Source organism: Brachyistius frenatus, unplaced genomic scaffold, assembly GCF_029030835.1.
Source record: "Brachyistius frenatus isolate BFR_SWC_R1_liver_20210118 unplaced genomic scaffold, ASM2903083v1 Contig_53, whole genome shotgun sequence".
NCBI lineage: Eukaryota > Metazoa > Chordata > Actinopteri > Embiotocidae > Brachyistius > Brachyistius frenatus.
In genome coordinates this window covers 1,608,201-1,631,958 of record NW_027210652.1, presented here as the reverse complement: position 1 = coordinate 1,631,958, position 23,758 = coordinate 1,608,201, and the positions used below count along the sequence as shown (strand labels likewise).

Here is a 23,758-nt window from a genome sequence, read left to right as displayed (position 1 = left end):
CATTAACAACATCCCGTTTTTCTGACCTGCAAATTATGTTTTCATTGTTATTTTTTTTCCTTCCTTTTTCTAATGTATTTTAGATGCTCATTTTTTTTAGTTCATCACAGTTTGGTGAAGATGAATGGATAAATATTTGTTGCTCATCTAGTCGGTGTACTTTTAATGTTTTGTCATTTCTAATTAAGTATCAGCAGTTGTCTTCCATGAAATGTTCCATGAACTCTTCACAAAATCTGGATTGTTTTTTCTTTTTTAAGTCACTCCTTCTGTATGAAATAAGTCACAGCAGACTGACACCGTTCTCCTGGTTGGTTTTTTTGTTTTTTTATTTGCAGTTCTTTACATCTTAGAAAAAGAATCCAAGGATTTTGCCTCCTGTGTGTTTCCGTCTGGCCTCTTCGTGGTCCATGATGCCAGCTGAGGTGGTCAGCACGATGTATCTGGAGAGGAAAAACAAAACGCATCAGCTGAAATCAGGTGTACAGCAGATTCACGTGTTTCACGTAGACCAGGATAATATAAAGTGGTGCAGATAGAACGACTGAGACACAAAAAAAACATCCAGAACAAAAACGGCACGTTGAAAACTCTCTGGCTAAAAGACATTAAAATACCGTCACACTCAACCATTTAATTCTGCTCCATTTAAGAAGAATGGGCCCTTTATTATTTTTTTTATAAAGTCATAACTGCAATGAGAATCTATTTTATGTCCTCCCATTTTACACTCGGCGGCTGCGTGAAGCCAATTTCTCCTGCAGAGGAAGAGAGCCGACTCGCCGGGCGACGCTCTTCGTCTGCAGGTCATCGTGGACGTGATTATATTTATCACAAATAAAGAGTCGAACACCTCCGCAAGCTGCTCGACTCCAAACAGCATCAGGGAGCCGACATGAGAGGGAACGGCTTCATAATGAGGTCAGAAAACCAAAAACAAATCACACGCAACAATAACAGAGCTTCAACTTAAACACAAAATCAAACAAAAAAACTGTTTGATGCACGAAACCAACGACGGGGTGGAAATATTTAACTGATCTCCCGATCTGATCGAGGTTTCCATCCTTCATGCCTCCATACGATTCAATAAAAAAATAAACATGAGGCACACTATTTATGTAAAATTTCAACTTTGAATGAGCATCACTTTCTAAAATGTGAGAAAAAGTTCAATTTAAGTTGTAAAATTAAAAGTTAGCTGCATTAACTTGATACGAAAACAATGAAGCAGATGATAGTCAATAAATTGTCAAATGTTTCTTCAGTTGAGTTTTTTCTGTTCTTATTCATTTAATTTCTTCTCTATATTTCTAAATGTTCCTTCATATCTTGTTTTTATGTGAAACACCATGTAATTATCTTGCTGCTCTACAATTAAGGTTTATCATTATCATCATTATATTTTGCGTGTCCGGCGGTTCAACGCTCCTCTCTGCTGTCGTGTTCATTAAATTCTTCACCTTTGTCCCGGAAATCAAATGAAGTCATTAAATGCGAAATGCACCCGAGATAAGCTTTTAAACCGTTTGTCAATCTAATCATCAAATCAACGCCATCAAGTAGTAAAGTCCATTTGTGGCATTTCTGAAATCAATTTAGATTCAAAACCAAATCTCAACAAAACGCTGGTCATTCAAAGTGAAGGCCTCAAACAGATATGATGTGTAGATATGGATCGATAAATGAATCAGGATACTGGACGGCATCAATAAACAAAGAGAATAAACAAAGAGAAAATGATCAAACTTGCGTCTATCGAGTACAATTTAATTTACTGAACTACGTTTTCTCTACAACTAAAAACACAACTCGGCGTGTTCAGTTCAGTGTCACCTGGTAAAATCAGACAAACCGGATATAAATAAATAAATCAACGTCCGAGTGACGTGTTCACACATGATCAAATCATTTCTGTACAATTACACTCAAAGTTCAACTAAGTTCACATCTGATCTCCAACACAAAAAAACCTCAAAACAAACACATTGCAAGACTTTTTATACTTTATGAAGTTCATCCTCCTCAGATTACAGGAAATTAAAGTTATTCTATCTAAACAAATTAATGGAAAGTCACTATAACGTGTCATGTTGGTGAAAGGTTGTTTTCTCTCCAATTTTTTTAGCTTTAATCTGATATATTTCTGTATCTTAAAAGCACTAAACGTCTTAATTTTTTCAGTGAAAACCAATCGAGGGTCTTTTCTAACCAGCATCAACAGACCCTCGTCTCCAACAGTCCAATTTAATAATACCAATTTAATAATACCACTAAAATGTCCTTTTTTAAACATCCCAAAAACTGATGGTTGCAGAAAAAAAAGAAAAAAGTTTGAGTATTCAAAACCAGCACACAATAATTAAATGTTTTCTCAACACGACGCCGCACAGCAAGCATCATTTCAAACTACTGCAGATCACAAAGACTTCATGTCAAACTCCGCAGCGTCCGTTAACCGTGATGTTTCATATTTCGTTTTCTCACCCGAACTGTCTTGAAGGCAGCAGGTTGTTCTGCCACTTCTCCAGATCTTTGAGCTGGAGGTCAAAACGTGGGCTGATCACGCCGCACTGAAAGATTACAAAATAAAGAAAAGACAAGTTAACGCCACGTTCACACACCAGGAAGAAGACACGAGTGCATGTTAAACATCATTATTATACTGCCATACTCGAAGTAACACTTCAAATGTGTTTCCGGAGGTGTTTTGGAGAAGAAGCTTTTCCTTTTTGTACTTGAACTCGATGCCACAAACATTTACGGAGCATTTCAACTGAAACCATCTCAAAAAGCAGCGACACAGCAAGAACCTTTTACCTTGTTCAGCCTGCCTGTGAGATTGACAACAATTTTTCCGGCTCTGTGGTCGTCGATGATCTCAAACTCACCAATGTAACCTGCGGACGACGGGGAAGAAATATTAAAACGGTTCTTAAGCGGGTCGAATCCACAACGAGACGGGCGTTCAACAGCAGAACATTCACAATGTTCAATTCAACGTTCAGACGATTTCACACGTTAAAGTCCTCGTAGCAGAACAAAGAACCGGGCTCAGAGAGCAGAGAGAGAAAAGGACAGCATAGAGGTCCAAGAGGGGACAATCACAGAGCGGAGACATGTCAACAGTGAGTGAATGAGTGAATGAGTGAATGAATGGATGAAGAGACTCACCGTGCTTCATCATGACGGTTAGGAAGCGCACAATCACCTTGGAGCAGGGCCGGATGAGGACCTGGCGTTTCCCTCGCTTCTCGGCATTGTTGATGCTTTTCAGGGCATCCGCGAGAACGTTCATGCGCACCATGATGCCTGCAGACAGATCCACAACAAACAAAAACAATAAACAACAAACAAACAAACAACCAACAAACAACAACATCAGCTGGTCTTCATTTACACTCAAATACGAGCGAGGAGTCGTCACACGATATTCACCGAGAAGACTTTGAGTTTTCTTCTTTAGTAGAAACGTGTGAAATATAAATATTTAACTTTAAGAGAATTAAAGTGTAAAAAGCTTCTTTGTTGGACAACAACGATCAAGTCGCAGCATCTTCCGCCTCCGGCGGATTTTAACCGGAAACTTCGGCAGGAAAAACCCCACATAACGGACAAAAAGCTGGACCGGTCGTTGATCACGGATCTTTTTGTTCCCGTGACACCGACGACACGAACCGGAGCCTCCCGCCGAAGCGTGGTCCTTCACGGACAGCAGCTAACTAGCTTAGCCGACTACACGGCGATGAAAAGACGTCCAGTTAAAAGTCACGAACACCGACGACCGAGTACGAGACGTGTTGGACACGGACACGTGAGGACAGCTCACGTGTCCTACGGGTTTAATACGAAAACACATTTAAGTGGAAGCGAACCGCCGTCAGGGCGACCTGAGCGCAGCGGCGTCCCGGGCCCGCCAGAGGGACTGATGGAGGACAGCTTTACCGGACAAATGTGATTACAACGTCGCGCTGATCGAGGCCATAATCATCCAGAACCTTTACTGCGCACTTTGGCTTCAAGATGAGACGTTGGATGGAATATTTAACAGTCAGATGCTTTAGATACTTTAAGGATTAAAGATGACAGTGGAAGAGAGACATCTTACCGGTTCTGCAATATGGCGGAAAGAGGAAGTAGAAAAAAAACCGCAGTGCATTATGGGACCAAAATCAAAGATGTTTTAAAGCCGAGATGATTCACACCAGCGGCCAAATTATTCGTTTTCGTTTTTCCCCCCGAATAAATCGACACGGAGAACATTTTCACTTTTACCAAAGCAACTCGGTAATTGTGGTTAAATTATCAACGGTTTTTTTTAAGACAGGTGTTTTATATATTATGACAGAGTCGGTGTTTTTTTTCTCTCAAAACAAGGTTTTACCAGCCCATACAATAAAAGTATTAATTTTGTAGTCAAGTGTCCTTAAATTAAAATCAAATTTAGTTTCTTTAGTAAATATATGACTTTGCATTAAGGTATAATTTAAGGAAGGTATATCTTCGAGAGAGCATTTAACCTTCAGGTTTGTTTGTTCGTACACAGTTCAACAATTTGGAGAAGGATTTAGTTTTTGGCATAAATTTCTTTGTTTATGCACCAACCAGTTTTTTTTGTGTAAAACATGAAGGATTTGATTATTTTCGGGGGATTTGTTTTAAAAGGCAATTTATTATGGTATTATTGCAGATGAGGGTTTCAAATTTGTCAAAAACTACTCACTGTACTGCCCTGGTTGTTTAGTAAAGAGAAAAGCCCTGGAAATATCACAGGTTCATCACTCTGTATTTGTTGCTCGTCACATCCTGTTAGTTTCCACCAGTCTCACATTCACTAACAAGGGAGTGATAAATAAATAATAATAATAATACATTTGTGCAATCTATCTTTAAAAAATTGTTAAAGGCGATATTGTTAAAGGCGATATGACATAGAGGCGATATGATCATATAAAAAGAGTGAAATGAAAGAATTCAGAGTGCACACCGTCAGAGCAAATTCATATTTTATTTCCTGTTTTGTGCAACAGCTCAGTTATCACAGTACTAAATGAAATCAAAACATAAAGTCACAGTAACTTCTGTAAATGTTCGGCCAAAACTAGCACGGCATTCTTGAAAGAAAGCACGTTTCTGACAACAATGAAGGACTGCAACACAAATAGTTTGTACTGTGTAAATGTGTGTCACTACAGGTATAGATTATCATAACTGAGCAGTGAATAACCACAGCGTCTTTCTTTATAGTGAAGTTTTCACATGTCAACAAGTGGCTGCTGGCCGACACAGAAATATGTCAATAACTAATCACACTTTTGTCTCGCATGCATAGAAAACGTATACAGATATTATGTAATATATATAAGTTAGCAGAGCATCAGGAGCTAAAGTCACAATGATAATCAGTATCTTTGGAACTGTGTGTGCAAAAACATAATTGAGTCAGTGTGAACGCAGCTTCTTGTGTATTTTTTTTCCTGGTTCAGTTTGTTGACTTGTATAATTTTATGTAAAAATCAGAATACTCAAAGTTTGATAATGCCTGTGCTATGAAAGAGTATAAAATGAAACTCTATTCGAAGCCAATTTAAATGCCAAAACACTATATGGTGTGCGAATGTAAAATTTTTCTCGTCTAAGTGAAATGTTTGTGCCTCTTTTCAGTAAAACTCTGATGTTAAATGTTCCTGCAGAGCGATCAGGATGAAGTGTGTCGTAGGGAGGTGATGTCCAGTCATAAAACTCAAAGCTCTTTGACCCCACCTGTGGTTTAAACCTGCAGCTCTTTCCTCTGGTGTCCAGTAGAGGGCGCTCTCAACCACTCAAACCCAGACGCAGTGACAGACCCACCAGCCAAGTCACAAAATATAACAGACATGTGGAGCATAATGGGATGCTGAGCAGCACAAGACGTAGTAACCAGATTTCTGCAGTATTTCTATGGTTACATCAAATTTTCAACACATTTTTTTTTTCATCTACGAAGCCTCTGCTAGGCTATCTCCTAATCCCCCCTCTGTTTTTACATTTAGCCACCATTGCTGACCATGCTGGCCAGAGAATCTGCATCTCCCTGGGGATCCAGGCCCAGCTTCTGGAGGTCAAGGCCCATGGCTACCAGCATCTGGAGCAGGGTAAGCTCCTGCTGGGTGGCCTGGTCCACCAAGGCTGGGCATGTGGGGTTACACTGGGGCCACTGGCAGGTGTCCACCAGGTGGAAAGGACAACCTTTAGCGGGGGTCCTGTTGTTGCGCGTTGCCTCCAGACTCCTGTCCCAGCACTGCAGCGCCCGCGGCAGAGAGGTGCCTCGAACCTGGAAACTCAACCAGTTGCTAGAAGAACAAAAAGACGGAGAAGTTATGAATTAGAAATAAAAAAAAAAAAGGCAAAGTTTAAGAAAGAAAATAAAAGTGAATGAGAGGATTGTCAGAAATCGAAGGAACACGTAAAACAATGGTTTGCAAATTTGCTTTGGCTCCTTCTGGCTCATTATTTTGGTGCAGCGAGTGTTACGTAATAGGACTGCAACTACAAAATGAAATGCTGAAGCTTTTCCCATAAAGACTCTCCATAAATTCACCTAACTCAGCCTGACCATGTAAACCCAGGTAATACTGCACTAATGTGTGCAGCGAAAGAATGAGCGCGTCCACGGGGCAACGGGGGGGTCAGGGAAAGTGTGAAATGACATTTGGTGACATGAAGAATGCGGCATGATGAACAAGCGAACATAAACGGCAGCGTGAGCTCACTACGAAGAGATGACTCCTGGCAGGAATAAAAACGAAGGGCGGCAGGCGTGACACCGCAGGGCTCAAACCACCCGTCTTACCTTTTGGTAATCACCGTGTGGGAGAGGCAGGATGGAGCGAACACAGCCCTGAAACACACACAGACAGCACTTATGTCTGGTAGGGGTTCAAATCCAGCTTCCATTTTTATCACCTAACGCGTGTCAGGACCGGATCTACAGTCACGAGTTGGACTGTCGCTGTCGGAAACTTACGTGACGTCTCTCAGGGAGTTCTTGAGCTCCAAGCCCAGGTTCTGGATGTAGTGCCACTGCTCCTCGGACAGACTGTGTCGTCCCATGTAGATGTTCTCCACCCTCAGCTGCTCCTCGTCAAACAGCCACTGCACGACAAACAGAGGAGCTGCGGGGAAAACCGAGAGTTTAAAAGGATGCTCCGATCAGTGGGTCAGACAACGAGACGTAACGTGGACGGATTCGCTCAGAGTGACAAACTGAACGATAACAATCGACAGATCCACATTGAATTTCTTTATCTCGGATTAAAACACCGGTTTCCTGTTTCTACTTAGTCATGTGACCTACTTAACAGGCCGGTCACACATGCGTGTAGTTTTCTAGGCGACACAAAGCGTATTTCTAGCGGACTGACGTGTGTGTTACACTCTGCTGCGATTCTAGGATGGATATTTTATCTCAGGAGTTGGCGGAGACCAAAAATGGAGGATTTACATTCATTCGCTGCCCTGAAACACGACTTAAAGTCTGTATTCATGTTCTGTGTCTGCTGGAAACTGTTTGTGAACTCATTAAGGTGATCATGTCAGTTTACAGCCTGCCGTCAAAAGACCAAAGAAGTTTATTCATTTGTTTGTAGAAAATCCTCCGGCTCAGCATGTTGCTCTCTCCACACTGGTCTTATTTATCTAAAGTCAGCAAATGTCAAATCTCACGTGTGGAGGCCATCAAGTTTACATGTTAGTTTGACACAGTCATCAGGATCAGCTCTCAGTTTGAGGAAAGTGTCTTGAATTTTGATTTGCCAGCTACAGTTTTCAGGCAGTACTGCGGTGATAGATTGTATATTTTATATCTTTGTTAGAATTTTAATTCCAAGAGATGTTCCTCTCTTAATCGCATCTCTAAAGTTAAAATAAATGAATAAAAAAAACCGTACAACGTTACTTTTGAAAGCACGTTATAAGGCATGTTATTCCATCAGCGTGATAAACGAAGGCAGCAGGCAGCACTCACAGGTCAAAGTAGAATATAGTTTGTGACCAAAGAAGCACTGCCATTCCTCCCCTCTCTTGTAGAGCTGCCGACATCTATCGGGCACAACCCCATTCCAGAGCCTGAGAAAACAACACGAGGTTCAGACATAAAATAAACACATATTCATGATTAGAATAAAAGACAACAGACACCTTTTTTTTTTTTTTTTTTTTTTCAAACATCTGGACAAATTGAAAGTGACTGAACATCAACTATGTAAAGGCTGCAGGACGAGTGTGTGTTTCTACCTGAGTCCTATCTTGATTGCATCTTCAGGTGAGCAGGAGACGGTCTCGGGGCAGTTCGGTGGTCTCTGCTGTTTACTCTCCAGAAACCAGCCGGAGTCCACCAGGCCTCGGACCTGAGCCTCCGCACCGAGCTGCGCTAGCTGGCTGGCTACCCTCTCCATGTTCAGCAACACACCTGTCCCCCCAGCGCTGCAAGGGGGGGAGGAGGGCGGGGAGGAGGGGCAAGGAAATCAACAGATAGTCTGGCTTTGAGATCTGTAGTTTTGTTCGGTTGCTATTAGCAGGGAACATTTAGCAGCTTCACATTCAGACAGCAGATCCTGTTTTAGGGCTCGTGGGTGTCTCAATAACCATGTTGCTAACCTGGGAGGAATGTTCACCATTACAGGGCAAGACCCTTTAATAAACATTATGTCACTGATCGCAGTTGACTGTAAACATCTTTATTGTTGACAAGAGGATGCACCCGAAATAGGGCTTCTTCTGTTGCATGTCGGGCATGGAGATGGACCAGGTGGTGCAGAGGATGGCGGCTCGGTCACCATCCGAGCACGAGCAATACAACAAACTCACCTGGTGCCAGACAGCATGACAACCTTGGCCTGCTTGATTCCTTTGGGGATGAGATCTTTGATGACCTCACGGATGATCAGGGATCCCATGAAGGCGTACCCAGCTGATGAGAAAGACATCAAATGATCGGTAGGTGAGACGAGAAAATTTAGAGGGATGATTTTTGATATGTCAACGTGATAATGGGGAAAAAAACCAACGTACTCGCGTTTGTGTTTCTATCTCTTTCTTTGTCTCTTCCTGGTCGTGGCCTTGGAGGCGGGGGCGGAGGCGGGGAGGGCCCAGTGCCGCTCCACACATCACTGGAACAATACGGGATGAATCTGCGAGAAAAGAAAACCATCACATTTGGTGGAATAAAGATTCAACTGAGGCTGCAGCTGGCTTCCTCTGTCACCTACCAGAAACTCATAAGCCTCTGTTCTGATTACAGAGTATAGTTTTGCAGAGTAAACGTTTGCATAGGAAAATGAAAATGTAAAAAATATCACTCACAAAAAGACTATAACACAGTCTTTCACAATCGGCCCACTTTTAAGTTGCACTAATAAACTTGAGTGAATCCACATCCTGTTCTCTGTGGAGCTTTTTTTTTTTTTTTTTTAACTTATCTTCAGTCTTTGTCTCGGTTTTACAACCTTCACTGTTTTGATTGACTCTCATCGATGTGATTTCCGGCTGTATTAAAACAGGTGGGTCTGCTGGATTTCCAAATATGCAACCCGATATTGTGCCAAAACGTGCAATACACACGCCCGTCCACTAGAGGGCAGCGCGTCAGGTTATATTTTGCCTCGGCGTAAAAAAAAACCCAGTATGGTTAGATTTTGGGAAAACAAACATGGTAACGATTCGGATAACAAAACCACGTGATAAGAGTTAGCAAAAACTACTTTTATTTTTTTTTTATAGAAATCTTCTTTGCTTTCGCTTGGGCTCAAACACTGTGTGTCTCCCGCGTGAATGTCTGGTGTTCGATCCAGCCATCCACCTCCACCCTCATTACGTGGACGTGAGAACTTTTTTACTTCTTTAAAACTGTAACAGCGTTCTCTAGTGGACTGTTTGGTGTGTTGCACGCTTCGGTGTGATACTGGGCTGAGAGATGCAACTATTTGCCAACACATGTTTACTGTAGGAACTTTGCAATAACATGTGTTTCTATGGTTACACTTCGCCCTGCTTCCCACATGTGGTAAAACAAAAATGTTTTTTTGTTTTATTATGATAAGATCACATTTAAATTTCTACCGAACTGTGTAGCTTCAGCACGGAAGTCCTGCTCTCACAAATCATGATGCCCGTCTGCACACGACGCTTTCAGAAGTGCACAATAATAACGCAACACACAACAACACAGGTACTCACACGATGTTTGCATTGTGCCAGTGTGGGTTTTCCTCCGCCTGCGAAGACAATATTCCACTTCCTGTAAAACAAGTGATCACTGATTAAGACAGATGTCCTCTGGTCTCTCTCACACAAAAAAAAGGCAAATCTACGGGAACATGATGACGTGCGTTCTACAACGGCTGACCTACCTCTTTTAGTTTGGGGCCACCCCGTTGAGCTCATCAGTCGGGGGATATTTTGGTACCTGGAATCGCAGGTCTCTTTGCTGTAGCAGCACCAGCCGCCTAACAATAATAGAGACTAATATTAGACATTCACATCCGAGAGAGGGACACCCTTGTTAGCCCGTCATAGAGGCTTGTGAAGAATGGAGGGAGAAATGAATGCAGCTGTAGCCTGGTTGAGTAACAGGACAGTATATTCACCCATAGTTTAACAAAATAGATGAAGGACTCCTTTCATTTACTGTCAGCAACTGATCGTTGATTTTCATTGATTTATCTGTTATTTCATGTGTCACCTCAGACGGGTGAAATGTTTGGAAAAAATTCTGAGGCACTTCGTCTTTGATGCTTTAAGATCAGACATCCAAGTCGAGCCGGATGACATTTCACATCAAATCTCCTCCATCCTGAATCTACTGAAGTGACAGGCAGCAGCCAAAAAAGGAGAAACACACAAGATGACAGAACAAGATGACAGAACAAGATGACAGAACAAGATGACAGAACAAGATGACAGAACAAGATGACAGAACAAGATGACAGAACAAGATGACAGAACAAGATGACAGAACAAGATGACATCCCCATCAAAATTCCAACGGGGACGTCACGCCAAAACAATCTGACCTTTGGGGACCAAATGAACCAGTTGGGTTTTTAAATACTCACCTTCCAGAAATAACAGCCATCGGCGGTTTCCTCTGAACTCCTTTAGGTAAAACCTGTGGAACCGTAAATAAACAGGAATGAGATGGTGAAGAAAAAGCAGCTGTATGAACCCAAAGATTCCAAAAATCAGTAAATGAAACAGCAAACAGCAAACAAATGGAAAAACATCTCACCCAGCAGCTGTTCCATCATTACATGTAACTTTGGTGTTCTTGAGGAAGTGCAGCCTCATTTCTTCTGTCTGCTGCGCAGCTGCTCGAGCTGCTGCAGCTCCCTCCGTTCCTGATTCAGCGGCGCCTCCAGCGCCTCCGGTACCTCCAGTGCCTCTGGTGCTTCCAGGAGTAACATCAGCCGCAGGGGGAGACTGGCCAACATCACCTCCTTGGATCCCACCGGACTTCTTTGGGGACTTGCCACCGGCTTTAGCATTACGGTTGTTCTGACACCAGATTCCCCCGAGCAGAAGCAAGAAAGCAACCTGGCCCAGTAGCTTCATATCTGCAGCAGCAGGAGGTTAAATCAGGCATGAAAAAAAAATCACCGTTACCAGGATCAGATTTTCATCTTCAAACCATCACAACCTGGAAACAAAGTTACCTTTCTGAGAAGATTGAGCTTTGAAGATTGCTGCTGAGGCACCCCAGAGGTCGGGCAGATAGCCGGTGCTGCTGGAGGAGAGCGTGAGATGTTCAGAGCACGGTGACCAGGTGTGAGCGGAGGATGCCAGTCATGAGTAGTGATGAAGCCTTGACCAGGTTTTGATGAAGCCTGCAAATCAGCGAGGAGCTTTATAGTGCCACCATAAGGATCAGATTTCCTCCCGTTTTCTCCTCCAGCTCCCGCCAGGCCGTGAGATAAACTGCTGACGACACACCGCGAGGGGAGGTACTGGAAGGCCAGTGGCGAGGAGAAAAGATAACACACGCATCTCTTCCACAGAAGTCTTTGCACACACCCACCTCCGAGCACTTTCCCAGCTGACCGTGGCACAAACAACGAGCTCCCCTTCCTCTCTCTTCTCCTCCCTCCCACCGTCCACCTCTGATTGCCAGTTCTTTTGATTTAAACGTCTACATGGTCAGCATGACTGCGTAGCCGCGTTGCGTGGAATGTGACCCGGAGGTCATTGGAGCAAACACCTCAAACCCTCTCTGACACGGGAATGAGTGGTACCGTAAGGTTCCCGCATGGTCAACAATTTAACGGACACTCTCGGGGCACAGGTGGTGGACAGTCTTGTTGGTTGTGGCGCATTAAGTATGTTCACAGAATTTCTTACACAAGTTTCTGTATTACGAGTAATGACATCATTAGAAATTTACAACAGCCTCTGTGTTAATCTACTAGAGACTAGTCATGACATAACAAGTAGAGGAGTTCGATTTTTTTTTGTCTATTTCAAAACAAAAACAAAACTTTTCCAGTTACATATATATAGTTAGCTGTACTTTTTGACCTAATTTAATATGTTTACCATTATTGCATTATAGAGAAGAAGCCATTGTAACACGTCTTAAAATTAAAGTTTACTTGCCTTGAATGAAAACGCAAAACTACAAAGTGATACAGCAATAATGAAATGAAAGTGAGAATCTAATTAGGATTTTCAGATTTTAATACGGGCCTGCTGCTATGATCTACATGCTCTTCAAGGTAGTTTGCTGTGAGGCTACAACTTTGAAATATTAGTCTCAGTTGCACATCGTGGAAAAATCTGACTGCAGAATATGAAATTTGACCAACTCCTATGGAACAAGATTTGTAATATCCCGGCATAATTATCAAACAAGTCTCTATGCAGATGATACTCTTCGCTTTAGCTCCATCGTGATGCATCGCATGAGAACTTTTCTTAACCTTAACCCAGTGCGGGATACAAAACGTAACATATATTGTTGAAGCAGTTTTATATCATGAAGATATGCTGCTACCTCCACTTTTAGGTTGTCAGATCCTTCTTGCCATTCAGCTTCAAAGGTCATCAAAGAAGACACAAAAGTGGTCTGAATGGGGAGTTGAAGTCAGATATTAAACTAATTAGTTCAGCTCGGGAAGGTAAAACTCAAGTTAAGACAGAAGGAGCGTGGCGGTGCCTCCACCCACCGATGTGTCCCTATCCAGGTCGGCCCCTGCAGACTCCTGGATGGCAGGTTCGGTTAATTTGCCTTTGGTGATGAAAGCGACAGAGCATTTGAAACTGTATCTGTGACTGTCCCCCCTGGGATGACTACAGGGTGACGCACCGCCGATCGCTGAAGGATCACAAGCCCCGGAGCACTAAAATTCTCATCAATGAAATGCACACCGTCCCGAAGCGTCAATCACGGCAAATAATTATCGCTTGGAAGGCCACGGGCTCCAGGAGGGCTCCAGGAACCCACACGGGGTTGCCAAGGCTGAAACGGGCTGCAGGGTGGCCGCAGGTCTCAGAGTGACTTGAGCACATAAGAGAAGAATAAATTACAAAAATGTAAAAAGCCAATTAAACATCAGTCTTAGGAGACTAGACACCACAATGAAACTCGAAATTGAACCCAGAGGAGGGGCTGTGCAATGATTTCAATTTTAAAAGGGACACGTATAAATATGATAACTAGTTTAAAGTTCTCCTCTGAAATGGATTGCAAAGTGCATTATTTTAATCTGCTGGTACAGACGATTATCTCTCTGTTCTGACAAAAGAAAATCAAGATCATACACTAAGTTGTCTGCAATAATCACCAAACCATTTAAAGACTTACAAACAAGGCAGACAGATGCTAAGAGGTTTGTCTTATTGCTTTGGCAGCAAAAACGGTATTTTTGTCTCATTTTCAAGCACCCCATGCTATTTTATCTACTTTCAACTACGGCCAGAAAGAAAACAAAGCCACTCAAAAATATGTCTGAGATCGTATGCACCTACGCGCAATAAAAATGTAGCCTAAGGCCTATACTGAATTTGATCTACCGAGCTGAACAATTCTTCATTCCTTCAGTTGTCTTGAAGCAGGCACACCACCATCTGTCTTCCCAGAAATCAACGAAACAATCTGTTTAGCAGATACCTCAAATAGCTGAAAAACGAAAGAAGTTGCTGTAAATCTATCATCATTTCACCAGAATGTCACGAACAGAGAGATGGCATTGCTGCTATTTTGTTTTTCTTTGATATGGGATTGGACAGAATGATATGTTTTTCAGAGCAGGCTTCAGATCAATGGATTAAAGTGAATTTGTGCTCCACACCTCCAGTGATTCGGCTCTGAGAGCTCGTCAAACATCGTCCCTCTCAGCCTCTGCAGCAGATATTACCAAACCGCCGCATACACACACACACTAAAAGCGAGACCTGACACACTCCTTGAGTCTTTTACGCTTTCCTCTTTACCTTTGAAAACCAAACATTTTGCATAACCCATAAAGGGGCTCATGAGACATGTTGAACTTCACCCTGACGGGGGCAACAGCTTGACCCCTTATGCAGCATAGGAGGCATTCTTTCTCCCCTTGTGTCGTTATTTTTCACAGCCAGCCTCCAAGGTCAGGACACCTAAAGCCCGGGTGGTCCGGGCACTTTGTCTGCTGAGCATGTGTGTCATCACCAGCCTCAAGAGCTGTGGGCTCGGCCGCGAGCGAGAATATTTGTCGGCTGATAGCTTCAAAGAACAACGAGCCAGAGACGGCGGTCATATGCCAGATTCTTACGCCCGTTCTACAGCACAGAAAGGTTGTAAACCCACGTTTAAAATCCAACCATACGATCGACGAGAGGGTCGTCCGATCAGTAACCTTTTACTTTAAGAAAAATCCAACCCTTTATACTGCAGCAAGAATAAAACAACAGAGCTTTATATAAGGCTGTGATCCACACCACAATCAGCACTGGCAGCTCCTCTTGTCATGTTGCGTGTAATTTGACAATCTGCAAGTGCATCACTTTGAATCTGGGTTGTCAGCAGCAGTGGAGGCATAGCTGAGGAAAGAGGGCTATGATTAATAGGAGATAAGAGTGGCATCTCTACAAGCCACATGAAAACAAGCCTCAGGCGAGAGATATGAGACCAGGCCAGAGTAACACCGCCAGGGCTGTCTAGTCAATCAGTGAGGACGACAGATAGAGTCTTAGCGGGATCGGTGTAAAGTGCCGGGCCGCCGCAGGAGGCAAGCAGGTGGGGTGCGAAAAACTATCCCTAAAACCAGGTGCTAAGAGGCCCTGCGTGGTAACCTTCTGCAAACTGCCAATGCATCGGTGATAGATGGAGGAGGGGTCGATGGTAGGGATAGAAGGTATTGGATTCAAGAAGGGAGTGTGTGTGTGTGTGGGGGGGGGGGCGCTCCTTCATCCAACATACATGTTCAGTGTTGAGTATTAACGCCACAACTGCAATCCTGCAGTCAAAGAAGAGGACGAACAATGAGAGCAGAAAACGACTGAAATACATGTTAAAGTTTCGCAAACATATGTGCTGCTTTTCCCCAAATAATGAGAATCAACGGAGCATAAACAGCTTGTGCAACCTGATATTTATCTTTACTATATTTCTAATACACTTCAACACACTCCAGATGTCTTTGCAGGGGCGTGCTGTGCCCAAAAAAAAAAAAAAAAAAAAAAAAAAAAAAAAAAAAAACCCCCCCCCCCCCCCCCCCCCCCCCCCCCCCCCCCCCCCCCCCCCCCCCCCCCCCCCCCCCCCCCCCCCCCCCCCCCCCCCCCCCCCCCCCCCCCCCCCCCCCCCCCCCCCCCCCCCCCCCCCCCCCCCCCCCCCCCCCCCCCCCCCCCCCCCCCCCCCCCCCCCCCCCCCCCCCCCCCCCCCCCCCCCCCCCCCCCCCCCCCCCCCCCCCCCCCCCCCCCCCCCCCCCCCCCCCCCCCCCCCCCCCCCCCCCCCCCCCCCCCCCCCCCCCCCCCCCCCCCCCCCCCCCCCCCCCCCCCCCCCCCCCCCCCCAGTCAATAGTCCGAAGTGTCTTTGGAGCTCATGACACAGTGGAGCAGCAACGTGGCCTTGGACTCATGCTGGATGAACCACCAGGCCTGTCAGTACATTGATGGATACCAGTGGAGGGGTCACGCCGTGCTCAGCTCCGGCACGCAACAGTAGGTCCCTCACATAAGTCCGACCACCTGATCGACACACTATCACACAGCACCGAGTGGAAACAGAGAAGGCCCCGTCTGATAAGAGTGAAACACAAGTGTCACCTTGATTTCCAGTTGTCCGTTAAATACGGTGGTTTCATTAAATACAGCTCAGATCTGTTCAAAGAAAAATACATTTCACAGCCAAGAAACACAGACAGACAGATAGATAGATCAAATCAAATAATCAAAAATAATAATAGCTTTTTACATGTTTACCCCCCCACCAAAATAAATAAACACAGACACGCACGCGCACACATAAATACACACACACACACTTCCAGAGAAAGGAAAAAGTAATTGCAGTGCAATGTGTGCGTGTTTGCTTTGTACCCTTTTTAACACTTGACTCCACTTCTTAACTACATATTCAGCTTATATTGCTTTCCAAATGCATATTTTCACTGTTTTTATGTACCTGTATTTGTTTTTATTGATAAACTTTTACACTGCACATTTTCAAAGACCCTCTACACGGATTATTTGCAAAAAATGTGGCGCCAATCCATGAAGTAGTAAATAACAACCTTCAGTAGCTGGTGGTGCCGGAGGGGAGCTTCATTCATTCATTTGTCCGAGTGGTGATTATTTGAGGTGAAATTTCCCTTAAAAGTTCTTTAATTTTGTTTTGTTTGTGGCTTTATATATTTCATAGTGAAATACAGGTGAAAACACCTGCAACTGTCAACTGTCTAAAACGATTAGAGTTCCTTTTGCACATTTTCGGATTCTTTCAGTGTACATATTAATAAATATGTGCACAGCTTTTCATTAAGGAATTATAAATGTAGACGTTTTACACATTAACCTTCCTAGAAGACTGACCTTGTTTTATTTTTCTCTTTGTGAAGCGGTCGGTGGACGAGCGCTGCGTGACAGGCCATCAGTCACAGATTCCAGCTGAAGTGATGTCAGCCCTTTTGCATCATGTGTTGTCGCTTCACACCACGAAGACATGCGGACACGTGGTCACTCTTTCAGGCCACACACCCCTCGGCCGTCCAGAAGATTTATCATAGGTTTAGGTAGTCAGGTGCATAAATGCACATTTGTGCATATCTTTCAGCACAAAATATTAGCAAAAAGACGAGGGGGGAGAAAACATCGATGAATCAGAGATCCAACTCGGCCACTCTGCGTCGAACAGTAATGTAAAGCACACGGTGACATCACGCCGCTGGTATTTATATGAACATACCAAAGAACAGTAAAAATGTTTACTGTTGACTATTTATAGACTGTGGCTGTTTCTCATGTGAATAGATGACCTGGATGAGCAGAAGTGTACGACGAGCCGAGCTGAGTCAGTTCGATCTAACCGCCCCTCACTTCTGAGAACACCTTGTTAAACGGTCGAGGCGATGCAAACTCTAACAAGTATGCAGATGATTTGTACATAAAATTTATGGCGACATGACAGTTAGCATCTGTGTTAGCTTTATCACCCCTGTCAGTTAACGGAGCCGATCTCATGAGATAAAACATTATGGTGCCGTGTTCCCTGAGGTCAGGTGAGATTCTTTCTTGGTGATATTATGCCAGGATGCAATAATCTTTTTCTCAAGTTTGATCAACTTGAAGTTGTTAAAATTCCTGTCAGAACAAATAGAGAAAGGCAATGTGGGCATAAACAAGTAGAAATCATTATTCTCTGTATTAACGAGGTTTTTCTTCCAGCTGTTCATGTAGAAATTTCTTAATTGTTGGGTTCCTTGGTATAATGTTGTAAAGTATTGTTGTAAGGACTTTATCATGTTGATTGAATGAGAGACTCCCTGCGGGTGGATGTAGACCAGCACGTTAAATAGTGTCACATTTTGGAAAATGTGCAGCTTTACGCAAAATCCTTTTTTAAATCTGCACCAAAACCAAAGTGTGAAATGTGTCAGAGTGTTTCTTCCTTAACTCTCTGATTGTCCGGAAAACTCATGACATGCGGCTTCGACATTTAGCGTTCACATAGAAAACGCTGTCGATCTTCTCATCCAACTCTCAACAACAAAGCAAATTAAGATTATTTCGCGAAGAGGATTATTCCCGGGGAGCCTTGATATGCCAAGTCAATGCAAAGATTCACACAACGGCGACACGAAAGGACACAAATTCACATCTGCGCTTGTTAAAAATATTGAATTTGAGTCGCCGAACTCATAAAAGTTTGGTCTGAACACAATTTAAGAAGCAATATCGGATCCGTATGTTTCACTGGGTCTCAAATGGGTTTTGGAAAACGACAAAAACTAAACCTAAATAAGCTCACGGAACAGGAGACGCTCGTTTAAAGAACAAATCTGTATATTCCAACATTTTAAAGGGGCTCTTTTGTAAGACGCATCCCTTTTTATATTAGCACATTTACAAAATTTAAAAAATAATATTCATTATACGTAATCATGCAGAAGCGAACTTATTCTTTAAATTCCCTGCAGCTCTCAGTACTCCAGACTGATCTATTAGTTAATGTAAACCCAAGAAGAGCCCGCAGACTGACGGACGGCCCGTGTCGAAGCCAAGAAGCAATACAATCTGTATCCGAAAGATTTGATAACTTAGAGGGATATGTATAATTCTTGCTGCTCAAAATTTACAACCCCAATTATTCACGGGCAGCAAGACAGTCCCAAGTTTACTAAAGTTTTATTGCACTCTTCAAATTCTTGTTGCCAATTTCTTCAGCAGATTCCTTTGGAAGTAATTCTGAGAAAAAGAAACTAAACAGTGCCCATGAACTCCGGATGGTCGCAGACAGATGCAGCATTGAGCTGAAAGTTACAGACACCACGAACGATAGAAAAACGTATTGCTTCTGTGGTTATAGGCGACATGGCGGCTAATTTAGATGTAAAGGTGGAGGTGATTAACACCAGCGCTGCGACCGAGTCGTCACTCCGCTTTTTATTTCCCGGTAATTTCGTCACCCGACACGGAGCCACGAATGGAGCTGTACGTTTGTTGCTTTATTTAAACTGTTGCACGTCGCTATAAAACTGTTAATGCAAATAAATCTGGGGCTTAAATAATGCATGATGATCTACCTTTGATTTGCAAAGCTGCCCAGCGTCTCACGTTGCTTACGGTCAGCGGGTGACCTCGTGCCTTTCCATCCTCGTCACGTCTAAACAAATGATCAAATAAACAAACACTATTCTTGTTGATTTGTTGCAGGTGAAACGGTGAGAAAGTTTTGCTCACAGGGACAAGAGCAGGAATCTCAATGTGATCAACAAATACAGGCAGTAAAACAGGAATCCTTCGAACGACGAAGAACTGGCGAGTCGGCTCGACCTCTTCGGGTCGCCCGGAGAGAGTCGAAGCGGCTAATTTCTATTAGCTAATTTGAACTATTACAGGACCTGCTAAAAATAGGCTCATAATGTCCATCATCACAACAAACACGGCACCGACGAGGTTGTTTCACTTCAGCTTTTTCACGGGCTGACGGACTGCACAGAGGAACCTATTTTTAAGGAATGGGGGGGCCATACGGCACATTAACCCTTCAGGTCAGGTGTGATATGCAAACCCACTAGAATAACGCCTCTGACCTCATGCTGAGCAAAATAGATCTGCAAAGTTGGGTAACAGCTCATCTCAGGAGACACTTATAGTACAACCAGCGATGCACACGAGAGACGAAATAAAGGACAACATGCAAAAAGGAAGAATCGGGAAATACAACAGGTATGAAAGGTAACACGAGACCCATTTAAAGAGGATCATCAAAGCAATTTAATTCATCCTGAAGGGGACGTTAAGAACGAAAGCAGCCGTTGGGCCAAATTGAAGTGAAAACTACAATTTGCAGCATCTCGTTTTAAGTGAACGCCTGCAGGGAATTTTAGACCAACGTACCAGACACCTCTCTCCCCCAGTATCATCATCAAAACTCCAATTAAGGGCTAATTTTTTTGGGGGGTGAAGGATTTGTAGGTTTGGACAACACGTGGCGGCGCAGACATCTTCCCAAAGCTCGATGCATTATTTTCCTTGAATTTTTACCCAACTGAATAACGTATAATAATCCAAAGCTTTCCATTTAGTGTGTCGTTACTGTCCGCCGAGAGACAAACCAAAGGATTTCATCTCGGCCGACGCCACAGGCTGTAAATCACTGCACATCACACCCCACGGCCTGGAAAAAGGCTAAATCGAGGGTAAAAGCGCTGCACTCAGCATACGGCGAGGACAGAGTGATGTTGACCAGGAGAGGGAATGAACATTTTGTTCGACCGGCTCAGTCCGATGAAAGGCCTAATAGATAAAAGGGGGCCCCCCCTGGACGAGCCCTTTGTCAATCCTTCTTGCTCAGTGACCTCATGTACTCAGAAATGCTGTGCGAGGGCGGCTGGCAGTTAGGCCAGGATGACAAGTCATTGCTCAGCTTGATATATGAACGATTGCGTGTGAAACCGGAGAGTTCGTTGAAGGGTATGAAGGTGTGAGTATGCCGGGATCAATATGTCCTTATCATATGTATTTTAGGTATGTAACTTTTGGTCGAAGGCGAGCGTACGATCTTTAAAGTAAACGTTGTTCATCGTGGTGCATTCAGGTACAAAAAAATACAGAAGCAGATTAGAGAAAATGTAAAAATGTTGGGAAAGTATGTTCTTCCTTAAACTAAATAAGCAGATGTTTAACATCCATTTTCAGACAACAAACATTATAGAAATAAATCTTTTACATTCACAAAACAGCACTGAGGTCTGCTGTTTATTTCAGCGAGGGTCACCTCCACCAAGTACTTAACCAGAGTCCGTGTTACATACTGAACACAGCAACCCAAATAATGTCAGATTAGAGCGTGAACGTCTGCGTGCAACACGTTCAATCTGACATTTACAAAGGAGCTGAATTTAAACACAAATTCAAATGAACTGATTTACAAAAAACTGAGTCACAATATCAAAACAATTTAATTGTTTTCAGACACGTTCAGAAAAATATATTGCAGCTTTGCATCCGAGCTGTATTGCATTTTTTATTAGCCAATATCCAGGTACCTAAAACAAACGAAAAACACACTTTAACAACATTTTTAATGACTTTAAATTAAAAAAAATCGGCATTAACAGAAACATATTTATATAAATTAATATTGATATTTCTCAGTTTTCTTTATATTTTCATGTCAAAGTAAGGAAAAAAAAAAGAAAGAAAAAAAAACATGCAACAAAGAAATGTATTGTGTTCTTCATATATATTTAAAATCATTTTTCTGAGTTGTCAGTTAAACAGACGTTAAGAGTTTGCTGGACTATAATAAAGCACGCTGACTCACCGTTTCAGCATCGTGCTCCAACCCCGTGTCGTGATGTTCCATCTCGTCATCTCTAAATTCTTTTATCACCTATAAAAAAAAAAATACACCTTAAAATTATTCATGAAATTCATTAAAAGTTTGTTTGTGGGTCTCCTTCGTTCTGTATCCGTCTCGGTCGGGCGACACTTCGTGGTGAGTGTTAATGAATCTGATGAACGGCGGGTCGCTCGCCTGCAGCAGCTCGGTGTATCTGTCCGGGTCGCGCTCCATCAGAGCTCTTATCTGGCTGTTGTAGTGCTCGGAGATGCTCTCCTCCACCGCCACCGTGCACGCCATCGCCCCCTCCTTCCCCAGCAGGGCGGACGACGCCCCTGCAGCCGGAAACAAATACAAATTTAACTTCACGAAGCAAAACTCGTCCGCTGTTTTTGATCCTCAAGTCAAAACTCTAAAGATTCAAGCAAAGAACACACGTAAGACTTTGTCAGAAACATCATGTGACTTTTACGGACGCTGCGTGTTTATGGGATGTACCGACCTAACACGAACCCGGCGACGTTCCAGAGCGGCAGCAGCGCCGTCGGCCGAACTCTGTTCTCGGCGAGGATTTCGTTGAACTTCTCGAGGTGCTTCTTCTCTTGATCCCACATTTCCTGAAGAAAAACTACATTTTGAGCTGCTGCACACTCACGTTGAACACACTCGTGTTTTTCTATTTCTATTTATGACACCAGATAGAATAGGCCTACATTTTAGTTTAATAATGAACATATGAAGAAGATAAAACAAAAAAAAAGGTACAAAACCAAAAAAGAAGGGAGTAGATTTGGTATTTGTCTCCTCAACAGTAACTGTGGAGATTTAAGGTACACTTTGATAAAAAAAAAAAAAAAGCATTAAAAACCATCAACGATGGCGAACATTGTTCACATAATGATCGGAAATCAGGGCGGCAACTATTAATTAATGTTCCTAATGATTAATTAGTAGGTTGTTTTCTTTATTGACTCTTCGGCCTTTAAAACGTCAGAAAACTGAAACCACAAGTGAAGCTTTAAATGTTGTTAAAAAAAAAATAAATAAAATTCAGTTTATTAAATTGAACTAAAACTAAAGGAACTTCAAAAATATTAACATTTAAAATAAATAAATAAAAACCTCTCAGAACTATTAAAGCAGATGAACTTCCTGGAAGGACCGTTGTATACCTGGATGAGCGGTCCCGTCCTGGTTCGACCCAACACCGCCATCTGGCCGGCGTAGATGCGGTTGGCACCGTATTCACCCGCGTGGTCCACGCGCAGCATTCGGTGCATCATCGCCTTCTCGTCGCTGTCGCGCGGGGGCGGAACCACACCGTAAGCACGCGAGCTCCGCTGCAGGGGAGCTGGTGGCGACAAGAACCGGATGTGTTCGAGATGTTCAGGAAAACAACAACAACAACAGGAAACCAAAACAAACACACCTGCACGAGTTCAGCTGGAAAGTTTTTGCTTAAAAACAAAATTAAAAAAAAATTGAACTTTTGGAAAACATTTGTGCAGAATTAACGTCGCTGGGAAGTTTAAAGTACAGAAGTTTATTTACAATAAATACAGCGTGTAAAAAGAGAAGTGTGTTTGAAGGGCGCGCAGACAGGTGGACGTTACGTCAGGTGCGCGCGGAGCATCTTACGGAAGTGTTTTTAGCATGTTAGCACGTTAGCTCCGAGCTGTCGAACCCACCTCTGAATTTTAAACACTGGCGAATCATCGCTGCACCGACGAACCGGGACGCGTCACACACACGCTCCACGTGCGGCTCTCTGGACGGCGGTCCGTTAAACGTTTAATAAGTCCGGTTGTGACACAAAAGAGTGCCAGCTGACATTGAAGCACGACGTCAGAAGGTGGACGTCGCGCGCAGTTATGACGTCACTACTCGCTCCCCCCGCCCCCTCCCCTCCTTTGCAAAATTGTAGTGCGTTTTAAAAAAAATATATATTTAGACAAGTCAGCTTGTTGGAAAGTCTTTTTGTTTTGTTTTTACACAGGTCAAACTACTTTAGACATACAATCAATTATTGGGACTATATATTTACCTTAACTATACATTTTATTATATATTGTTTTCTGATGCTTCATCATCTTCATCTTCACCCCCCACCCTCCCACCCCACTGCAGATGAAGTCGTCCCACACGTGCATCGACTTCCGTTCATTGTGGACAACCAAACCGTAACCGTTTCACGCCTATCCTTGACCTTAACTTGACCTCGAACTGCAGGGATCCTCCTCAACTTAA

At 43.3% G+C, this 23,758-nt stretch overlaps 3 protein-coding genes across 3 annotated transcripts; all 3 read right to left on the bottom strand.

Annotated features, from left to right (window-relative positions):
- Nucleotides 1-302: 302 nt before the first annotated feature.
- Nucleotides 303-4,129, bottom strand: rps15a (ribosomal protein S15a). Its single transcript, XM_069704958.1, has 5 exons — nucleotides 4,109-4,129; nucleotides 3,175-3,312; nucleotides 2,821-2,900; nucleotides 2,488-2,573; nucleotides 303-443 (listed from the first exon to the last, which is right to left on the bottom strand). The coding sequence occupies exons 2-5, from the start codon at nucleotides 3,305-3,307 to the stop codon at nucleotides 350-352; spliced, it is 393 nt and encodes a 130-aa protein (XP_069561059.1). The 5' UTR covers nucleotides 3,308-3,312; nucleotides 4,109-4,129; the 3' UTR covers nucleotides 303-349.
- Nucleotides 4,130-4,989: 860 nt separating this feature from the next.
- Nucleotides 4,990-11,801, bottom strand: notum2 (notum pectinacetylesterase 2). Its single transcript, XM_069705066.1, has 12 exons — nucleotides 11,691-11,801; nucleotides 11,267-11,591; nucleotides 11,094-11,146; nucleotides 10,389-10,484; nucleotides 10,216-10,276; nucleotides 9,052-9,170; nucleotides 8,848-8,950; nucleotides 8,275-8,463; nucleotides 8,006-8,106; nucleotides 7,007-7,154; nucleotides 6,833-6,880; nucleotides 4,990-6,332 (listed from the first exon to the last, which is right to left on the bottom strand). Exons 2-12 carry the CDS (start codon nucleotides 11,587-11,589, stop codon nucleotides 6,029-6,031), a joined length of 1,545 nt encoding a protein of 514 aa, XP_069561167.1. The 5' UTR covers nucleotides 11,590-11,591; nucleotides 11,691-11,801; the 3' UTR covers nucleotides 4,990-6,028.
- A 9,308-nt stretch (nucleotides 11,802-21,109) lies between these two features.
- Nucleotides 21,110-23,368, bottom strand: coq7 (coenzyme Q7 homolog, ubiquinone (yeast)). The gene is made up of 6 exons (XM_069705065.1): nucleotides 23,200-23,368; nucleotides 22,684-22,862; nucleotides 22,014-22,128; nucleotides 21,707-21,846; nucleotides 21,494-21,562; nucleotides 21,110-21,215 (listed from the first exon to the last, which is right to left on the bottom strand). The coding sequence occupies exons 1-6, from the start codon at nucleotides 23,225-23,227 to the stop codon at nucleotides 21,138-21,140; spliced, it is 609 nt and encodes a 202-aa protein (XP_069561166.1). The 5' UTR covers nucleotides 23,228-23,368; the 3' UTR covers nucleotides 21,110-21,137.
- Between the last annotated feature and the right edge of the window lie 390 nt (nucleotides 23,369-23,758).

Bases quoted from the DNA above. Each gene is read 5' to 3' on its own strand.
- notum2 (XM_069705066.1), bottom strand. From the start codon at position 11,589: ATGAAGCTACTGGGCCAGGTTGCTTTCTTGCTTCTGCTCGGGGGAATC. The intron at 10,485-11,093 runs GTGAGTATTTAA...TATTATTGTTAG, and splicing joins ATGGCTGTTATTTCTGGAAG to GCGGCTGGTGCTGCTACAGC. The intron at 6,333-6,832 runs GTAAGACGGGTG...TTGTTCTTCTAG, and splicing joins CACACGGTGATTACCAAAAG to CAACTGGTTGAGTTTCCAGG.
- rps15a (XM_069704958.1), bottom strand. From the start codon at position 3,307: ATGGTGCGCATGAACGTTCTCGCGGATGCCCTGAAAAGCATCAACAAT. The intron at 2,901-3,174 runs GTGAGTCTCTTC...CGTCGTCCGCAG, and splicing joins AACCGTCATGATGAAGCACG to GTTACATTGGTGAGTTTGAG. The intron at 444-2,487 runs GTGAGAAAACGA...TTTCCTCTCCAG, and splicing joins CTGCCTTCAAGACAGTTCGG to ATACATCGTGCTGACCACCT.
- coq7 (XM_069705065.1), bottom strand. From the start codon at position 23,227: ATGATTCGCCAGTGTTTAAAATTCAGAG. The intron at 21,847-22,013 runs GTCGGTACATCC...TTCCGGCTGCAG, and splicing joins CGTCGCCGGGTTCGTGTTAG to GGGCGTCGTCCGCCCTGCTG. The intron at 21,563-21,706 runs GCGAGCGACCCG...TTTTTTTTATAG, and splicing joins GATACACCGAGCTGCTGCAG to GTGATAAAAGAATTTAGAGA.